Source organism: Ruditapes philippinarum, unplaced genomic scaffold, assembly GCF_026571515.1.
Source record: "Ruditapes philippinarum isolate M1 unplaced genomic scaffold, ASM2657151v2 ctg987_1_1_1_1, whole genome shotgun sequence".
Taxonomy (NCBI): Eukaryota; Metazoa; Mollusca; class Bivalvia; order Venerida; family Veneridae; genus Ruditapes; species Ruditapes philippinarum.
The window spans coordinates 105,208-126,195 of record NW_026866507.1 but is presented as its reverse complement, the minus strand read 5'-3'; the positions used below and the strand labels follow the sequence as shown (position 1 = coordinate 126,195).

Here is a 20,988-nt window from a genome sequence, read left to right as displayed (position 1 = left end):
GTAATAAAATAGTTGAATTCTATTACGATATGGTCTTTATTTTTGTAATGAAAAATGTTAATTAATTAAATGCTTAATATTCACACACTTTCCACATCAAATATTTTAAAGGTGTTTTCTTAAAACCAGAATTTAATACCACACATGTGAATTCACATGTGAGTCTGTAATAATGAAAGTTAAGATATTTCATGTATGATTTTACCATCTTCCGGCGTTCCAGCATCTTTGTGTAGTGAATCTGTAAGGTTGTGTGTCTCACTCACAGCTGTTAAATTAAACCTATACAATCTCCATGGCAACAGATTGGTAACATTGTAACTGCCTGACTTTTCTAACGTTCTGTATAAAGAAAGAAATAAAAGATCTATTTAATTTCCTCAATCAGAAATCGATAAAGGTGTTCGAGCACGGACATGTTTGTTATTCTCACTAATCAGCCTAATAGGATTTTTTATTTCATTATTTCAGGCATGCTTTTCCGCGTACATTATTCTTCATGTTTGCGTGTATGTGGCGGGGAGGGGAAGGGGAATTCAAAGTCCCATGGCAGGATTCGAACCCAGCTCAATACACTAGTGGCTAGCAATAAGTGACCTAGGCACGAAGATCCGATTTCGGTAAACCATTCACTATCATTTTTATGAATATCTAATGAATTGATCAGAATAGGTATTGTTGAAAACTAACGGAAGTAAGTAGGAGCTTGAAGGTATTTCGTATCAACTCTGGCGGCAGGCCATAGTGCTTAATGCCTCGAACAAGTCCGAATCCTGTTCTTTTCTCGAGTAAGGAACTTCACACTAATTGCTTCCCACTAGTTGGTGCCAGGAACAGAAACTAGAGCGTGTTTATAAGCTTAAAGCTTCGTAATCTTACTTAAAACTAACGTTTAACTAATTTACGTTAAGTTTAATCCCCAAACATAATTAGTAACTAATAATTTCATTTTTTCTTCACGTTTCTTAACTTACATCACGTCTATATCAGCTATGTAGTTTTCCGGACAGTCCGGCTCTCTGACTTTTACTTCAAAAATGTTCAAGGTCACACTGAGTGTAAAATTTGCTACGTCTTCTAGAACCGCCCATTCAATTTGCAGTATATTCGGATAGCCTTCAAAACTCTGGATGAAGAATTTACTCTCATCAAGGAGGTATGGACCTGCAATATGAAACAAAAAGAAAGGTTGCATTAATAAAGAGGCATAATCAGTGACATCGTCGGATACCCACGGTTGATTACCATGTAACTTAACATGTAATCCATGTTAATGGCGAAGCCGTGGGTATCCGACGATGAATTAGTGAAAGTCGTTCATTTACTCAATTCTGTTCAATTTAATTATGTATAATTTTACAACAAATCGGCTTAGAAATTATCATAACATATAACAAAATCATTTTTTATTTAATTTTGGGGCCACATTTGGCGGGAAAAATGCAATTCGTTGGCGCATTTGCCTAAGAATTATCTATCCGTCTTTTTACCCACCTACATGTTTTGTGCATGCATCTTAAAATAAACTACTTTTGATATTATTTGGAATTTTAACTTGACTATCAATAAAACAATAAAATAAATTGGCAAACACAATTAAAATGCTTCGTTAAACACAGAGAAAATGCTTTTATCATATTTTCTAACAAATTGTACTCACCTGGAGGTCGCGTAGTAATCGGTAATGTAACGGTCGTGGTTGTTGTTGTCGTGGTTTCTGAAAAATAAACCAGAATAAATCATTTAAATCAATCAAAATTAAAAACAACGTCAATGAGAAAATCTGGAAACAAAGTGATACCTCGGAAGCATAAATCACAACAAAATTACAAGAGAATTGCAGACTCGGTTTGATTGAGTCTGTACATGAGGGATAATGAACCGAAATGAACCGAAAAAATATTTAAGAATCATTGAACCTTCCTAGAACGGCCGTTTTACTATTTATTTTTGTTTCTGATACTTTTCTATAAAACAACTATTTATTTTGGTATGTCTCTTCCAAACAGCTCTAATAAGATAATTATGTGTCTATGAAGTTTAATAGGATCAGCTCCATAAATGTCGGGCTATTACTCCATCCAAGGAGAAACAACCGGATGTGATACCTGCAAGGTGTAGGCATCGTAAAACAGAACATTTTTTTCTTCTTAAAATCTCGATAGTTAGAATTGGAGTAGAGTGTAGTGGGGATAGGGTCAATATTGCGACCCCTAGATTTGTAGTCAGGCGATGGTATCATTAGCACACTGCCTCCACTCTCTTTATTTTAAATATACCTACTGTTTTACTTACAATGTTGTAAAATATGGACAATGTGAAAAGATTTGTTGCCAAAATTAGTTATACTTAAATGCCACACACTTTATACCGAATTATATTCTGTATTATCTTAATCTAATTTGATAATAAGACGATAAATGTTGGCGTATATTCATTATGTCTTGTAAGACATTCAAATACTGTTTGGTGGAAGGGAGGTTGTCGTAAAGTCAACTTTAGTAGCATGTAGGAAAGTCACTTTGAAAAAAGTTCAGTAACTGTGGTCGCATTGTTAGTTGTCAGTCAAAGTTGTTCGTAATGAAATTGATTTAATGGTAAATTTACGACCACAAAGTGACAAAACAATGACCAGTTTATTTAACGACAACTTTAACAATAAAAGACAAAGACTTGCTAACGTAAGTCATTCAAATTTATGGCCATTTTACTAACACATGACAAAGTGTTGCCCCTGTGGACAAGTTGATTTCTCGAACATCATTAGATTAATCAATGTTTCAACAATGAGTTGAACATATGCTTAAGTATGCTGGCGCACTTCTCGCACGATCACTGACAAAGGTATTGGGTTGATAAATATTTAATGCCATAAATGAGAGATGTCGTAAATTCCTCATGACAATAACACTTGAGTAAAATACATGTTGAATTATTAATACTTACAGAAAATAACCATATCCAGATGTCAAAATTCTCGAGTGGAATATTTTTTAAACTGATTTATCACATTTAAAGGCTTTTTAAAATAATTTATCACTTTTGAAGGCGTTGTTTAACTTACAGGAGATTTTTACGATATATTTAGTGCTTTATTTTTGGCTTACATACAACTTTCCTAATGGTACATAATGTAAAAGGGAGGACAATCATTAAATATCGATATTTTCGAATACCGAAATCGGAATCGGAATCAATAAAAGCGAAAAATCGTTTCATATAATTATCAAATCAAAAGAATGCCGATGGAAAATTAAATTTGCCGACGATAAAATACATAAAATGGCCTGCGTAGCAGTGATTTTTCAACGACTTTTAGCTTTGTAACTTTGTAATAACACACATAATTTTACACCCAATTGCAAGGCTCGCAGTATAACATTTTCTTTCAAAGATTTGTATAACATTTTCTTTAAGTATGTATGAAATGAGTTATTTTCAATAATTTCTACAGTTTTGAAACTGTCAAAGAGTTAAATAAAATGAAAAAAAAAATCTGAAACAATGTTAGTTCCCCGGCTTAAAATGTTTAAAGGTAAATTTGCATTTCAAATAATAATGCGTCGTTAATTAGTAAATAGCTTATTAGAAATTAGGTTATTTCGAGCTCCGAGAAAACCATGAGACCTCATAGGTTTGGTTGAAAAAAAAAAACAGCAAAAAGAAACAGAATATTCAATCGAGTCTAATAACTGAAATTAATATATTAACATACGTGTGCAAGGTGTGAAAAATTCCTCCGAAATTTTCCCATCTAAGATGTGTCCAATAAGTTTGTCACCGTCATACTGTCTGACGTCAACGCGGAAAACGTAAAACACGTCAGGTTCAAGACCGACAACATTCTCAGTATATTGCTGTACACCAAACACGTGCGGGACATTTCTTACGTGCCGCCATTCCGGTGCAAATTCACGTGAAGCGTTGTATGCCATATACAGCCTGAAATAAACAAGTTTATTTCATTCATCGTAGCAAAAAACAAAAAACAAAAAAGCATGCATATTTAACATACAATTCTAGCATATATTGATATATAAAATAAATGATACTGAAAGCAAACAAAGCGCACATATACATGTACATTCCTTGCAAAGTTACATAAGAGACGTTAAAACAAAACATTTTTATCTAATAACTCACTGCAATTCTTTATTTTCATTGGATAAGAGCAATCACATGGTTCTATTGGGGGTCCGTATATTTCCATAGTGGGTAGCGGTCAGTGGCCAATGTATCTCATCCTTATCCATTACTTCTTGACTTCTCGTGTGATTAGAGCATTTTAATAGACATGGAGCATGTAGACTATATCCATATGTAATACTCGGAAGATATTTTAGTTCAATTTTGTATGACATACTCTTGAATCCGTTCGTGGAACTAGCCAGTACTGAGCAAAGTGTGAAGATTCTTGTTTAGCAAACGGCTTGCCCTTGATTTGTCCGACGCCTGGACCACTCGGCCATGCCCCCCACAATATTCTTTTAGTATTCTCAATGACTATCATGCATAAACTTTATATAGTCCTTGCTTTACAAATAATATTGTAATTGACATATTAAGTATACTGACATGGTTCTAAGAGAAATCTAAGACTTACTTATTTACTTAGAATATATTTATTGTATTTCTATACCAATGATTTGTTTTACTTTGTTTGCCGCTATACATGCTTTTGTGCTATACAACTTTTTTGCAAAACTATTCATGTAGTATTAATTCAAATCGGGTTCCATTCTGAAGCTAATTTTTCAAATTGATTTGTGTATAATTAAAAGGTACTCGGGTATTTAAAAACTCTTCTGATTCAAGCAGATTACTCTAATGCTTGCTATTAAAATGATTTTAACAAAATACTCTATATTGTAGTTGAAACATTTAAATTTAACCTGCTATCTTAATCATTTTCATTCTTCCAATCTCGTTTCCTGAAGTTAATACGGTACTGATTTAATACGAACAGACATTGCCTTGAGCAAGTTAGACTCGAACCCTGCATCCTTGAGTTGAGAGGTAGGCAGTCTTACCACCTTACTATTCTCCGCATGTGACTATGCCCAACCTCATTTCAGTCTCAGATTGACTTTTTTTCATGCCAGAACTAGTTATGCCTGTGACAGAATAATGCATGCATGTGACAGAATTATTTGTTCTTGTGACAGAAATATTCGTGTATGGACAAAATTACTTGTGCCTGTGACATAATTATTAGTGCCAATGACAGAGTAACTCATGCATGTGACAGTATTACTCGTACTTATGACAGAATAACTCGTGTATGTGAAAACAATATTCGTGCATGTGAAAAAGATATTCGTGTATGTGACAAAACTACTCGTGTCTGTGATATAATAATTAGTGTATGTGATATAAATATTAGTGGTTGTGACAGAATTACTCATGCGTGCGACAGAATTACTTGTTCATTAAACAAATATTAGTGTATGTGACATAATAACAGGTGCCTGTTACATAATTAGATATATTCGTGTTTATGACAGAACCACATGTGTAGGTTGAATAACTTGTGGCTGTGAACTTTTTGGACATGAATGGTGCCTGAGAAAAGTTATTCCTATTTCAGAATAAATTGTGCCAGTGACAATATTACTCGTGCTAAATAGTATTTTATTCGTGCCTTAGATAGACTTACTCGTATTGAGCTATTCTTCTGTCCGTATTGCCTTTATCAACCCCTTTCCGCCAACCTCTCCATATGACGGTCATGTTTGAACAAGTTACGTTTTCCGCCGTCGGTGGGTCGTTTAACTGAGGTAGTTCTGAAAGAAAGGGCATTTTGTTTTTGTTTGTTTATTTCTATCTTGCTGAAATAAGTAAGCATGCACAAATCAAGTTACTTGCCCTGAATTCCATTTTATCTCGTTTATCAATGTTTTCTCGTTTTCGCCACTAATAGGTGTTTATGGATTTTAGTAACTATACATACTAACTCCCTTTAATAAATTTCTTAGATGGACTTGCCCAGTTTTTCATTTTTGAAAATGTCCATAATCAAGTTAGAGGAAATCAATGGACAGTGTTGGTCAGACTGCACGAATAGCTGTCTCACTACTGGTCACAAAGGTTAATGTAATATCATTGTCATTTGATCTACATCTACATCTACATTATACTGCTTAACAATCAATTCTGATTATGACTAGCAGGCGCGTTGTCAGGGAACTGTTAATAAAAGAAATTATTTATATGCAAATTAAAAAGTTAAAAGAATAAAAGTACTACAAGACTATTAATTTAAAAGACATAGCGTGCAATTTAGAACTTATAGAATGGGTCAAGCCTCTCAGTAAAGATGTTTAAACTGGGGCTAGACTGAACAGTTAGACGAAGGCCATTCCAAAGACGTATGCTCCTAGGAAAGAAAAAAAATGATGATATTGTGTCCTTGAGTAGGGTATCAGGTAGATTTAGATATACACATGTATGTAGGACTTAAAATTGGCTTTCCATATAACAAGTATGAAATTTAATGCACATGATTATAATTTAAGATCGGTTCTTTATTGGTCTTTTTTCCATTTTCCTTCTTTATTGAATAAATGCATTGTCAATGAAATATTCTCTACGTATTTATATTTTCGATGAATCCGCATAGGTAACAGTAACAAATAAAATATTTCGGGATTCTAAGAATAGATATTTAACTTTAACGACTTTTTCTCAATAAATTTCGTTCCTTTTTTAAAAAGTTTTTAACTTGACAATTGAAATACATACCGTTCTGGCACCCGGCACTTGCCCAGCCTACTGCACATCCGTTACTACTGCACAGTCCGTTGACAGGAGAACAAGTATCGTCTGGTGGACAATGGCATTGATACACGCAGTTTGATCCGAATGTGGTGTTACTACATGCTGTAAAACAAACAGTAACTAGATTTAATAGTTTCACTTTTTTCGTCGAAAGTAAAAAATGGAGCACGTGACAATTCCACAGTACTTTTTAGTTTGGTGCACATTACACGATCATGGTACATTTTATTCAACATAACTTCATGCAATCTCATTTTTATTCAGATAAGAAGAAAACAAATCGATAAAAATTGTTAAGGAGTAAAGAATTGGAGAATGTGATGATGTGGTCATTTTCTTTAAAAATGCAGGTTAAACATGTTATATTCCTGTTATTCTTTAATTATTTTACATTCGTAGTATAACTATATAATTATAAGGTTGATACAAAAACAACAATGATAAGTTTGAATGATTTGGAAAAAGAGATAATAAAATTATTGTTAATAATATAGATAGGACCTTTAAATACCTGTACTTAGAGTGCGGAAACAGACACACAAAAGATGAAGTAAACTTACGTGTCTGACATGATGGAGGACCGGACCAGCCCTGGAAGCATGTGTTACTCTCGCAAAATCCCGTCTGCTGGTTGCAGTCATTTAAAAGACAATGGCATGTGCCAACGCAGTCGACGCCATATGTGTTTGTAGGGCAGGCTGGAATTGTGAAACATCGTTTACAGACAAAAATAAATTTTTATCATCATTTTCTAGATATGGCAGCTTAAATTTTCATCTGTTTTAAATATTAAAGTTGAGAAAAACTGTAGACCTATGTCAATGTATAACATACCGTAAAGAATTTGATAGATTATATAAAGTTTTAATTTTATTACATTGTATGAAAATAAGATCATAAAAGCAAAATTTTGAAAAATAGAAATAGATACTTATTTGTAATGAAATGTAATGACCTCACCTGAGTGAGTGGCATTATTGATTTGTTTTATTATCTCTACTCCTATCATGTGGGGGTGAAAGGTGGGGAGGGGGTGAACGAGTGTAGAGGTACGATACGATAATTTTTTTAAGCGACCCAAAAAGATAAGATAATTTGAAGAGGCGGATTTTAGATTTTGCCAAGCTTGAAATTTTATCATACGCTATATGCGTTCGACCCCCAGCTTACTTCATATATTATCAAAAGTTTTCAGGGTAAATTGAAAGACTAATACTGTAATCAACTTACGTTCGCAGGTTCTTGTATTGGTATTGTTACGGTATCCCGGATTGCATTCTTTGCACCGTGTAGGTCCGTAACCAATACAGCCACTGCATGCATCATCACACACTAAATAAATAAAATAAAACTGTGAAATTTAAACTTAAAAGCCCATCATACCTCCAAAATGCTACAATTTTTATTTCTCAAAAAAAAAAATAAATAGAGGATATTTGTTTGTTTGTGTGTAAGATGAAATTTTATTTCATCGAGTGGGCTTTAAAAACAGTATTCTCACGAGTGGCGTAGCCACGAGTGAGAATACTGTTTTTAAAGTTCACGAGATGAAATAAAATTACATCTTACACAACAAACAGACAAATTTTCTTTTTATTTTATGCTTTAAAACAAGTTAAAACAAAATTTCCATAATTTTAACGTTAATGTTAAAATTTGTATCCCCCATTGAGAGCCCCATTTAGAGGGAATTTCTCATTAAAAACAAGAAGTCTTGAGCTGAAAAAATAAGTCCGCCAATCAAGGTTAAATGACGGTGAAATTTATTCATTTTATTAAAAAAATATGAATGATCGCTTGTTTTAACAATAAAAACAAACAATTCTTGTAGGAGAAAAAGTCCAACCATCCATCCATATTTCTGTTACTTACTGCGAATTTATATTAGACCTGGCTTTGTAAAATGTAAGCGGCAGCCATTTTTTAAAGTTGTGTATTTCATGGGATGAAAATAATTGTGTAAGATTCAGAAGGATATAATTTGGATTTGTTAGTCATACACCTTTTTAAAAGAAAGAAAACTTATTTGAGGATTGTAACAGACAAAAAATAAGTTTTGACAGAAGTAAAAACATTCAGAAAAGGAGCTAGGAAAATGGAAAACTTGGAAGCTTGCTAAGGCATTGTAAGGAATGCTGGGTTGTTTTACTTATTTTACGAGTGATGGCTGTCAATGCTTTTCAATTTTTCAAAAAGCTTACGGCAGTTATTGCTCGTAGGATACTTTAATATGCCCAAATGTCATCAAGAGCAGTTTAGCATGGGGAAGGAATGTATTTTTCAGACTGTAAAAACGAAACAAAAAAAATTAGAGACGAAATTTTGTGATTGGAATTTGAAGGAATAGAAGTAAGTTTTCTCTCTTTATTTCTTTTGACATTTAAGTTATTTATTTATTTCAGCTTTGCTATTTTTTAACAGCCTGATATTGTCAGAATTGTCAGTAAAAATAAAATTGAGGTACCACATGGGGAAAATCTTAAAAAAGTAGTTTCGTCATTGAAAAAAGTGAAATTATATTTTGATAATTTTCACTGTGAAATTATCAAATATAATTTTCACGGATAAATCAGTAATCCACTGAAAACCATAAAATAATAACAAATAAATATATAAATAAATAAATATTTTTAATATTTTATTATAGTTTCCAAAAAGTCACCTATTGGCCATGTATTGTGAAATTTCTCTGGCAATTGATATAATTAAAATGATTTTGTATGGCAGTCAAAGCACTACTTAGTTTATATTTTGCTACCTTTACAACACATTACTGCACTTTCAGTCATAGATGTTGAATATCTGACACATGTATGACCTTTCTAGGGAATTGTTAAAGAAATCATTGTTAATTTGATTTCTGAGGCATAATGTGCCTTTAAACAATAGTTTTTTAGTGTCGACAGATAACGCCGTAAAACAGGATATCTTTATAAGCATTTTTGATGATTAATTAAATAAAGACAAAAAATCCATTTTGACTTATTCATCGAGTGCCACAGATACTGTGTGTGGACGGTGAGGGAGTGGTAGGGGATGGGTTGGTAGTAAAAAGATAAATTCGGAAATTCCTCGTTATGTCATATCGCAATATTGACATGTATCATTTGAATTGGAATATTAACAAAATAAATAGGACATATCACGGTGGGTCTTTAAAATCGTTATATTTAAATAATTCAGACTGGGTTGGGATTTTGACCCGTTTAAAAAAATCTTATTACTAATCAGTCCAATATGGCATGATTAACATTAAACATTTAAAGTTCAATGTATATAAATACATATTAACTATATTTAAAGGCCGGGCAATACATGAAGATTTTAATAAATTAAAATACGATACCGTGTACTGATATAACAATAAAGAATATACTACAGTATATACCATTGAATGGGCATTAAATGATATATCATGTTTACACATCAGATCGGTTTTCAAGATATTTGCCGATCAATCCTATTGTATCATGTTTCAAAACAATAAACAATTATAATCATATATGTTTACTAATGAAAAAGATTACAGGTAATTTCAAAAACGCATTCCGTTTATGTTAACCGGATAGTAAACCTAAAGAATGAGTATTACATATAATGGGATAATTTAAGTTAAAGAGCATTAAAAAATTGACCACGCACTATTGAAAGCAAGTTGTCATATCTGCAATATTAGCGAAAAATAACGCTAGGTAATTACAAACGTTTTGGTATCAATTCGATTGGTGTTACAAAGGGTGAGGATAAATTAAAAAATTATTACGTCTGCAAATTGGACCTCCTTGGTTCTGCTGACAGTACTGGTTTGCCGCGCATGAAACAGTTTCACATGTTAGCGGTGCTTGGGTAGTGGTCGAGCAGGTCCCTGAAATCGATATTGATTGATTAGTGATGAATAGATCAAGCTCTATAATTGTGAAAACGTTATCAGTTCAACTAAAAAAACAACGTTCAGTTCCGTTTCTGAACGTCAAACGCTTGATTAAACAATAATATGACTTATATAATAGTTATACCTATTTTAATTCCGTCTATCAAAATTAACTTAATTGTATATGAATTCCATTGCAAAGATAAAACATAAGGTAACATGACGATAAGCATGATTACGACAAGTTTGACAACAATAACAGAAATGTAATAATAATATTGACCATGATTTGATAATAAACTAATAATGATGATAAATTTAAGATAATAATGATGATGATCATGATGATGATTGTTGTAATGTTTTGAATAATAATAATAATAATAATAATAATAATAATAATAATAATAATGCAGAATGAGTGTTGAGGTTGTTGAATAACCGCATGCTTAATTTGAAGATCTAACTATTGAAATCCCTCTTATAAAATTCAATTGTATATGTGTACACAAAGTTGAGAATAATTAAATAGAAAGATGCCTTACCTTCAGGTATGAAGATGAGAAAAACGCTGATGCAAATGATAAAATACATTTCCACTTTCCATAAATCGGGCTTTATCCTGCACAAATGATAATAAGTATAATCCGGTTAAATAAGAGCATATATCCAACTAAGTTTCTGACTTAATTTAAAATGTACATGTACATCAAACCTTGTTTACGTAAAGTTTTAATGTCCTCTGTTTAAACAAAACAATTCACGCTCGAAATATTGGTAAGTATCAAGAAATATGTCAACCATCGTTAAAAGTGTAACCATAAATCAATATCCCTGGTCACGTTTGGTAAATTTTAATTCTACATACCTAATTTCAAGTTTTCAATTTTCATGTTACGACTAATAAAGCAAATTCCTGCATTATAGATCTATATAAATTGAATCATTCATTGCATTTGAAGGTAAATAATCGATACACAGCTAGGATTAAATTGACGAGACTTCAATACATCGAGGAAAATAGCGCCGAGAGTAAATGCAAGATCACTCTTGTCTGAAAAGAAGGCGTTACACTTTCGAACCTCTGCGACAAACTTAAAAATTCATAAACTTTGTGTAAAATTTGGCCACCAATAGTGTTGAGATGAAATGCTATGGTATAAATTTGATATCTCTGCTTTTGTCCATTCATACTTTTCCTTTGGGAGCAGCGACTTGTTGATAAATTAAATGATTTCGATCAATAATTGCAAGCTGTGACAGTGAAGTGTCGCACCTGTTTATCGGTTTCCTATAACAACGGTGTTACAGTAAAAGTTTACTTATCACTTTCATCCTACCTAAATAAAAAATCGATCTCACTTTCTATACACAATATAATGTGTTTAATCACGATTTATTTTTAATCACACAAGTGTTTTCGTAATTTTAGTTACTTTAGATTGATATCATAAAAGATCGCGTGGTTTTCACAAGGTGACTTAATTTGATTAACTGGTGATCTGCAATGTAGAAAGAATTAAGAATAAGATAGTGAAATAGACGGTTTAAACGTGGTATGGTATGTTACAAGATGGGAGGAAAGTATGGAGTGCATTTCACCGGTGTTTTTACGATTTTCTCAATTTTAGGTCTAATGCTACCAGCTGAGGTTTCGACACAGCAGAGTAAGTAGATCTGGAAATTGTTTTCACTTTCCTTAATGTTTAAGATTTATGATACACGTCTTGTATATGACTTATTGAACAACTTCAAAGCTATAATAAAATTGCTTTGACGGATGTTAAAAGTTTTTTACATGTAGACCCTACTTTCATTTTTGAATGTTTATGGAGCCTCGACGGCTCGAGTCGAGGTAACCGGGTATTCTGACAGAAACTTTTTGAGATGAATTTTATTTTGATCTAGAAATATTGTAGTTGGCTATCAAATTTTATAACCTTTAATATACTTGAGAAGTACATGAAAAGAGGACCTGTTAAAAAAACTAACCTGAATGTATCTGGCCTACGTCATCAAATTCAAACGTCATCGAGAAACACTGGTCAATGACGTCACTAATTTTCACAGGGTTTAACTAATTTATAAACGGTGGTATTCAACTTCTTAATATTTCCTTAAAATGTGTGTGACTATTTGCCAGAATAACTAAATGGGCAATACAAGCTCTATGTACAAGGACTGGCTAGAAGCACAGACGCTTGGGTCCATACTGTACTGTACCCTGGCTGACCCTTCTGTACAGTACAGTACTGTATAGATCTAGATCTACATCCCTGTAAACACTAGAATCAAAGATATTTAACATTCAAATTTAAACGAATGGGATGATCCCGATTGGATCGCTATCTGCATCGTCGGATACCCACGGCCGAATCATTCATCAGCATGTTATGATATGTTTATCAATCGTGGGTATCCGACGATTCGCTATCTGTTACAACGGTAAAACTGGTTTTCAAACAATTTTCACATGTCGAATAAAAAAAAACTTTTACCATAAATTCTCAATAAGATTTTGAGGGTTACAGCTGCTTATCACATGGGGGGGGGGGCAGGATCTGACACCAAGAAGCGTCTGTAGCTAGAAAAACTGTTCTAAGTCTGATAATTGCATAACCCTTTGCGACTATGTGACTATATGGTTCATCAAATAATAGTCACAATTTATAACATTGGCAAAAATTTGTTTACAGTATTTTGCTTCACAGTAGTTACCCTACGCCTGTCCAGCAGGTTAGTTACGTACACGACTTCTAGTAGTAGCATGGAATAATCTATTATTGTCATTTACCACTGCAGATATAACACTACTGTACTGTAACTCTGTTGAGATTGAAATTTTACAATTTCAGCCGTCCGGTTAGCTCAATAGGTAGGGCGTTGAAGTGTGAATCAGGCGACCCAGGTTCGATTCCCGAACGGTGCAGGTCACCTGTCCGGGAATCGAAGCCGGGTTGCCCGAAGTTTCGTTGTCATTGATTATGAATTTCTTTTCTACGGTCATTCGCACTGTATCTCTGGTCTGGCAAGTACAGAATTTCAGTTACTTTCGAAAGTGGAGGCAACTAATACTGGTAGACTTGTTGACAGCCTGCACATGCGTGGCTGATCTGTGCTCTGGCAAATCCAATGTGGCTTACTGCCGTGATCCGGAGTGAAAACTTCCAACACCACCAGACTGAAATTTTACAACTCAAAAATTCTACTGTTATCCTGGAAAATCAACTATTATCATGGAAAAAAAAAACAAGAAAAATAGCAATTAGAATTAAGATCACATAATATATAAGACGCTGTGTGATCTGATTCTACCCACGAACCACTCCCTCTAGTCCCTGTTACAACTCCATAAGTTATAAATAAAAATCAATTTCCCCATTTAATTATTATTATTTTTATTAAATTACAACAACAACAACAACAATAATAATAATAACTTTTAAGTTTTAAACTTATAATAAAGTATGTTGAAAATTGTCTTGTAGAGTTTTATATATAGTCATAATATTATTATTGTTTGTACATATGGAAATTAACCTTTATTTATTATTTTTTACGGGTTGTAGCAGGTACTTGAGGGAAGGGAATTTGAGGGAGAAGGAGGGAGGGGATATCAGATCATATTGTCTTGCCCCTGTGATTAAAATTAGAGAGACAAACAAATAAAGCAGTTACATGGAAGAACCATACAAGCGCTATAAAGCAAGAGGTCTTATTTTGAAGAAAACATGAATTAATCAACAGTGCAAAGAAACAGCAGACAAAAGCTGCTCTTTAAACTTTGAAAACAAACATCATATGATCTAGATGGATTTCTCAGAAGAAAAAAAATAAACAAACTGTTTTAACAACTGATGAGCAACTTCATACTACAGATGGCTGTACAAAAGAACTTTGCATTCGACTCTAGGTTAAACCATTACAACACAGCATTCATGATTTCTATTCTTACTGGTAATAAGATCAAGTCTTGATAGAAGTGCACGAATTGTATTGATACACTAGGATGGGTACACTTCCTTCACAGTACCGAAACCAGTTGTAAGGAATCACAAACACGATTTTGGAGTCAAGGCATGCATGCTCTGTGGAATTATATGCAAGTCATGGGGGAGGGGTGGGTGGACGCGAACAGCGGCTGAAGCAGCCAAACCAGGACTATCGCATGAACGAGAAATCGATTTCGTATCATTTCAATACATAATTGACGATTATGAAACAGCAGTAAAGCATATTCTGTTACATAAATGCTAAAGTAGTGCAGGGATTATTGAAATTACAGGAGGCAATTGATAACTGGAGCAACATCATGCTATACTGTGACTCCTGAATTTCGGGACATTGTGATACATGCATGAACAGAAACACAGAAAACATAACACAATAAAACATAATCACTTTGATACAAATACAAGTTAGAAATCATATTGCTGTAACTTTCGAAACTGTCTGGCAGTGTACAGAAATAGTAGATTCTGAAGATAATTGTAAAGATTATGCAGAAAAAGAAAATGCAGAGGAACATATCTGAACATAAAGGTTCAGTCGGCTAAAAAAGGGTGAAAAACGAACTGTAGACTAAAGCGTGTAATGTTCATGTCAGTCCGTCAGATTTTTCCCAATAATCTCTTGATTTTAGGGGAAATTATCGCTAAAAATGCTAATTTTTGGAAGTAAAAAAGTTGGTGTAAGTTCAGATATTTGGGAAAACTATATATACATGCTTTCAAAGAAAAGTTCGATTTGGAAGAGGCCTTTTTATAGGCCTTTGTTATATAAGGTGAAAAATCACTGCCCGTAGATAGATTTAGGAAATTTATAGATTACCTAGCTATGATTTGAAATAGATGATGGAAAATCTGCTTGCTGAGATTTTATGATAATATCTAACACACTCGTTTGTAACTAGTATATTTGTTTAACAGTTAAGGTGTTATGTTCGAATTTCAGTGTATTGGCTTCTATAAATGTGATTATATTTTTGATAGCAAATTAATTGGTCATTAAAAAGACGCATGTTTAATATATCACGTACAAAGTATACCAAGCTCAATAAACTGTTTACATATGATCTGGTCTATTTATTAATCAACTGATTGATTCTAAAGTTAGGAGATAAAATATTAAATATTTCATAAACTTGTATGAAGGACAAGGAGAAATTTAATATCCTGTTATTTTGAAATGCAATGTGTGTATTCTATTAATAGAGGGTAAATTTCCATGAAAGCACTTTAAAATTCGTTTTTTTAGGTTCCTTGAAATTCATTTTTTTTGCTATAAATCTCCAAAAAACTATAATCGTTCTTTTATTCAAAAAGAATTAGTAATTCAAGTCTGTTAGTTTTAAGAATAAAAACAAGAACGAAACTAATCAATAACAAAGCTTTAAAAAAGTTTTAGAAATATCTTAAGTTTTTGCTTGAAAATAAGCAAAACAATGTATATCATATAACAATTTTGTATATCAATGACTAATTTATTATCCATTGTTTTGTTCTATATTACTTTGTTTACGATTTCCAATGTCGTAATGTGACCTAACAAATAACCGCCCTACTTAACGCCCAGCCTAAATCGAATATTTATGGGTTGACAATTTTTTTATGATTTTTCCATGAATAATGTACACAAATAAGAGGTACAGTTACTTTCGCTTTGTTGAAAGATAATTATGTCTAAAAAAAGTATATCTATACCAAAGTTCTCATTCATTATAATGTTAAGTAATAAAATTTATCACTGTGTTTGTTTAATGTAGGTGGAACAGATTTTAACAAATTGTAACCAACCCTAATGTTATTACTTAAAAGACACTTCAGGTGTGTTTTATATAAAGATAGCATGTATACTGCGATCTTAAGGATATTTTAAATGTTTTAAATGTTAACAAATTATAAATCTGCCAGAGAATGGGGTCCCCCTCCCCCACACACCTTGACAACGTTCAGGCCCATTTGTCTCTCAAACATCATTTAAAGAAAAGAAAAAAATTATATTATCATTAGTTTATATCATCGCAAAGACTTTTAAGTGCATTCATTAGGTTACATCATTATAAAGCAGACGGCATTAAAGGCCTCCTAAGATTGTAGAAACCAACATCGTGCAAAAATGTAAACGGACCGAGGCCTGCAATATTTGGGGCTGACTTATGATATATAACTTTAATTAATTATCGCAATAAATAAATGTATTGGGATGTGTCTTTAAAAAGACTATTTTAATTAAATTTATTTATTTAAAAAAAAAAACTTCTTATTATCGAATGCTGGATCTACGCCATTTTTCATTGGCTTCCGTATAGTTTTCGCCTCAGTGCCTCTCAGTATTAAGTATACGCGTACTTATGTATATATATGTACAGTGTTTTCGCGGTTATTACAAAACCCGAATTGAATCAATAGTGTTTTTTTCTAAGTTTTTATATCGATTGGTTTTAATCTTAATAATTAAAAAAATTGTGAGTTTATAGACGACTAAAACATTCATAGTTTTATATTAAAAGATGGGTGGAAAATATGACGTGCATTTTACCAGTGCATTTATGATTCTCTCGGTTTTAGGCCCACTGTTACCAGCTGAAGTTTCGTCACAGAGTAAGTATAGATCTAAGTCTTAAAATATTCCTTAGAGTGGCGGCGTGGCCGAGTGGTAAACGCGTCGGTCTAGTAATCGCAGGATTGCTGACCGCGTGGGTTCAAACCCCTTGAGCAAGAAGCTTACTCCTGGTTGGTTCCGAAACGGATTCGATAGTGTTTCAATAATCTTATAGCTTCCAACATAATCGAACTAAAATAAATTCGTATTAACTAAATTCTTTTTGATAAGTCTAGTTTATTCAACAAGTATATAAAAATAATAATATAGATGCTTACCGATAGGCATCATTTCTGATTTTTTAAAGTTATATTTAGACTTACGGTGGTGACCTGCTATAATTCTGTCACAACATTTTCATATAGAATAGATATTTCTAACTGTATATATATAATATAGATGGCAGTCAAATTTATTAATTTTACTGATCAATGCGGCATTTGCATGTTTTGTTGTTGTTTTTTGTTTTTTAATCGTGACTCATGGTGCTACGTATATATACAGCTTTCTGCAATGAATACCCCGCAGTGGTTTCTAGCACCCAAACCAACTTTCGGCCTTTTCCGTCAAATAGTATGAATTCCTAGAACGGATACAATTTAGAATTCAAAGACACAATATTATAATGTTTTAAAGATTTTATTATCTAGATACACATCCTAAGCTACACAATGTAAACATGTAAACAAATACTAAGTATTAATACTGGGAGTTGTTGATTTACGAGAGATCGCCCTTTTTCCTGAATGACCCCCCCCCCTAATTATATCGTGTTAAAGTCGACTTGAATAAAGTAAAACTATGCATATAAAAGTAAAATGTACATTATTTACATACTTATTATTCTCTCTATGTGTGTGTGCTTTTCAAACCCAAAGAAAACAAAGTATTTTTTAGTTTTGGTTAAAAATGTATGTCATGACCATGAAGGGGCATTAAGATCCTTTTTATTAAAGAGACTTGATTAAACAAATTGAAAATAAACTTGTTTTTTGCATGCTATCTATATATGCTCATGTTATATTATGCCAAATATGAATTTATCAAAAATTATTATAGATAAGGCATATTATATATTAGCTAACTCTATGTTAGTAAATATTTATCATATATTGTTAATGATGTACACAATCTTTAAAGTTGACCTATTGTAAGGCTTTGTGAGAATGTGAGATAGAAAGATAAATTATTTATTACATGTGTAGAAATAACAATGTATTATAGAAATTTGATATTTTGAAGCGCACGTGTGTATTAATTCTATTGATAGTCGCCCCATTTCAATGAAATTGTCCTCTTAATATAATTGTACTCTTAATATGAATAAGTAATTAAAAACCTAGTATGATTTGTATTATGTTACCCTGTAGTTCTAATTGTTAAGATAAAAAATATAAACCTTCTCAAAATATGATCGTTCTTTTATTTAAGAAGGATTATATATTAACTTAAGACTGTGTTAATTTTTAGCATGTCGATAGCTTAGCTGGGTGGACTGCCAATTAAAGACCTTTTTTATTTTTCTTTAAATATGTTTACTTAAAAATAAGGAAAACAATTAAACTTGTAAATCAATGACTAATTTATTATGCGTGTTTTGCAATGTCGTAATGTGACCTCACAAATTACTGCCCTGTTTAACGCCCAATGCAAAGTTGCCAAAAAATCAGCCTGATACTGTTTGAGCGTGCATATAAATTGAGGGTATATGCTGTTGTTGTTTTTTTTATCGAAAAAGTATTATGTTTATACCTGCGTATTGAGCCGGCATTCAAAGTTCATTTTATAATACTGTTGAGTAATAAAATTTATTATTTGTTTGTTTTGTTTGTTTAAAATGGGTGGTTCAGCTCTTGCCAAATTTTATGAAATGTATATTTTTTGATTTATGACTTTATTTTATTTATCTAATTTTTTGTGTAATTTATATCTATTCTTTTCATGTGCTCCTATCTTAAGGTCAGCTAAAATGGTTACCCATTATAAATCTGCCAAGGAACGGCGTTCGTTAATATACCTCTTCACCGTTCAAGTTTAATTCAGTTATAGATAAAAAAGATCATTTATTACAACATTCGGAACGCCTTCACTTGAGTATAACCTGGGTCTTTTTATTTACTTCACGAATATCAGTGCTGTGTCGCAACTTGCCATATACATGTATATTGAAAGCTTTCTTAATTGAAGGGAAGTAAATGCAACTATATATTTCAAGTAAAGCCATTTTATTATCTCCCCTCATCTGTGCACTTTCTTATATATTGAGGGTATTCAAGCATTCGTCTCATTCCTTAACCTTTTTATTGTTGTCACTTTATACTTTGTACTTTGTTAACTTAAATCAGTTCAATACTTTTAATGCACCATGACATTGTATTACATGTAATACTACGCATATACTCTTATTATTTTTTCTTTTTCCTTCTATTTTAGTTTCCGTTTTTCTTTAATACTAGACCTACCAGTTTCAATTATATTTTCACGTCTTTCATTTCAATCGGATCACATTGGTAAAAGAAAATATTAAAAAAAAACACACACACAATTCATACAAAGAAAAGAGATTGAAACACTATTTTTGAATGTCAGATGAGCTGAGATTTAGTCATATTTACTGTATAGTTACTTTGTTTGTACTCTGTATGTAAATTCTTTTCTCAGTTACATATTAATCATTCTAACTGCTTATAATCTAAAAAATTTGCACACATGTTATTGCAAAATTCAATATTTTTGAAATATGTGTTTTCCGAATAAAATGTGTTTTCCGAATAAAGAGTATGTTCTGTTCTGTGCAAAACACATTTACAGTTATATGCAATACCATACATACATGCACTTAATTTTTATTTCTTTACATAATACATTTACAAAAAAAATTGTTAAAACTTTTCCACTATTATACCTTAAATTTATTCTATCTCTCATATGTGGTAACATTGCACAAATATGAATGACAAAATATAATTTGAAATCCATTTATTCATTAGTTCATTCTTAGTTGCTCCCGGGTGATAATCCACCCTCGTCGCGAGTTTCCTCCCTGGCTTTTCATGTACTAAACTTATGCACTCTCTATTAGATCTGTATAAATATAGCTTCTGAAGTGAAACATCACCCATGTGGGCTTCTAGAGACGGCTTGTATATGAGCCGCGCTATTACAAAACCAACATAATTTGTTTGCGACCAGCATGGATCCAATCCAGCATGCAGTCTGATCATGATCCATGCTGTTGGCTTATATTCTCTATAACAAGTAGAGAAACTTATATGTGAACAGCATGGATCCTGATCAGACTGCGCCCATTTTGTTGGTTTTGTCATGTTGCGGCTCATATATGACTTGGTTATCATTCTAGATAATGATGGAGATATTCGATTGAGAGGTATCAACAGTACTTCGACACAAGGCAGAGTTGAGGTGTATTATAGAGGACGATGGGGTACAGTATGTGACGACGGGTTCGATAAGTCAGAAGCTGTTGTTGTTTGCCGACAATTAGGGGCTTCGTAAGTATTTGAAATAAGTATTTTGGGCTATCGATGCTTCAAAGAAATTCCCAATAGTACTTAAGGTCTCCCAATTATTTTCTAAGAATGTTGATTATGTAATTTCAAGGAAGTTTTGTTTTACGTAAAACAGTAAAGCACGGGTATATGTAATTGTATATTAAAAATAGATATCTATTGCCAAACTACCAGCATAATTATTATTATATCTTTTGAAAAGCACAA

The 20,988-nt window shown here is 32.4% G+C and overlaps 2 protein-coding genes across 5 annotated transcripts in view; one reads left to right on the top strand and one right to left on the bottom strand.

Annotated features, from left to right (window-relative positions):
- Positions 1-20,988, bottom strand: part of LOC132732694 (receptor-type tyrosine-protein phosphatase kappa-like) — a 35,749-nt gene that overhangs the window by 6,427 nt on the left and 8,334 nt on the right. Inside the window, exons 1-11 of one of the 4 annotated variants that reach the window (XM_060719167.1) lie at positions 12,641-12,886; positions 11,194-11,270; positions 10,541-10,642; positions 8,008-8,109; positions 7,338-7,475; positions 6,742-6,879; positions 5,657-5,783; positions 3,716-3,942; positions 1,661-1,717; positions 975-1,164; positions 206-342 (exon numbers count right to left, since the gene is read on the bottom strand). In XM_060719167.1, the coding sequence (XP_060575150.1) occupies positions 206-342; positions 975-1,164; positions 1,661-1,717; positions 3,716-3,942; positions 5,657-5,783; positions 6,742-6,879; positions 7,338-7,475; positions 8,008-8,109; positions 10,541-10,642; positions 11,194-11,242 (1,267 nt within the window). In that variant the 5' untranslated portion in view covers positions 11,243-11,270; positions 12,641-12,886. Of the gene's footprint in view, positions 1-205; positions 343-974; positions 1,165-1,660; positions 1,718-3,715; positions 3,943-5,656; positions 5,784-6,741; positions 6,880-7,337; positions 7,476-8,007; positions 8,110-10,540; positions 10,643-11,193; positions 11,657-12,640; positions 12,887-20,988 lie in introns of those variants that run through there. The other 3 variants (XM_060719165.1, XM_060719166.1, XM_060719164.1) reach the window with 3 other exon arrangements.
- The window catches only part of LOC132732698 (deleted in malignant brain tumors 1 protein-like), a 28,886-nt gene continuing 19,900 nt past the window's right edge, over positions 12,003-20,988 (top strand). Inside the window, 2 exon segments of the mRNA XM_060719170.1 lie at positions 12,003-12,315; positions 20,613-20,763. Of these exon segments, the coding sequence (XP_060575153.1) occupies positions 12,207-12,315; positions 20,613-20,763 (260 nt within the window). The 5' untranslated portion in view covers positions 12,003-12,206.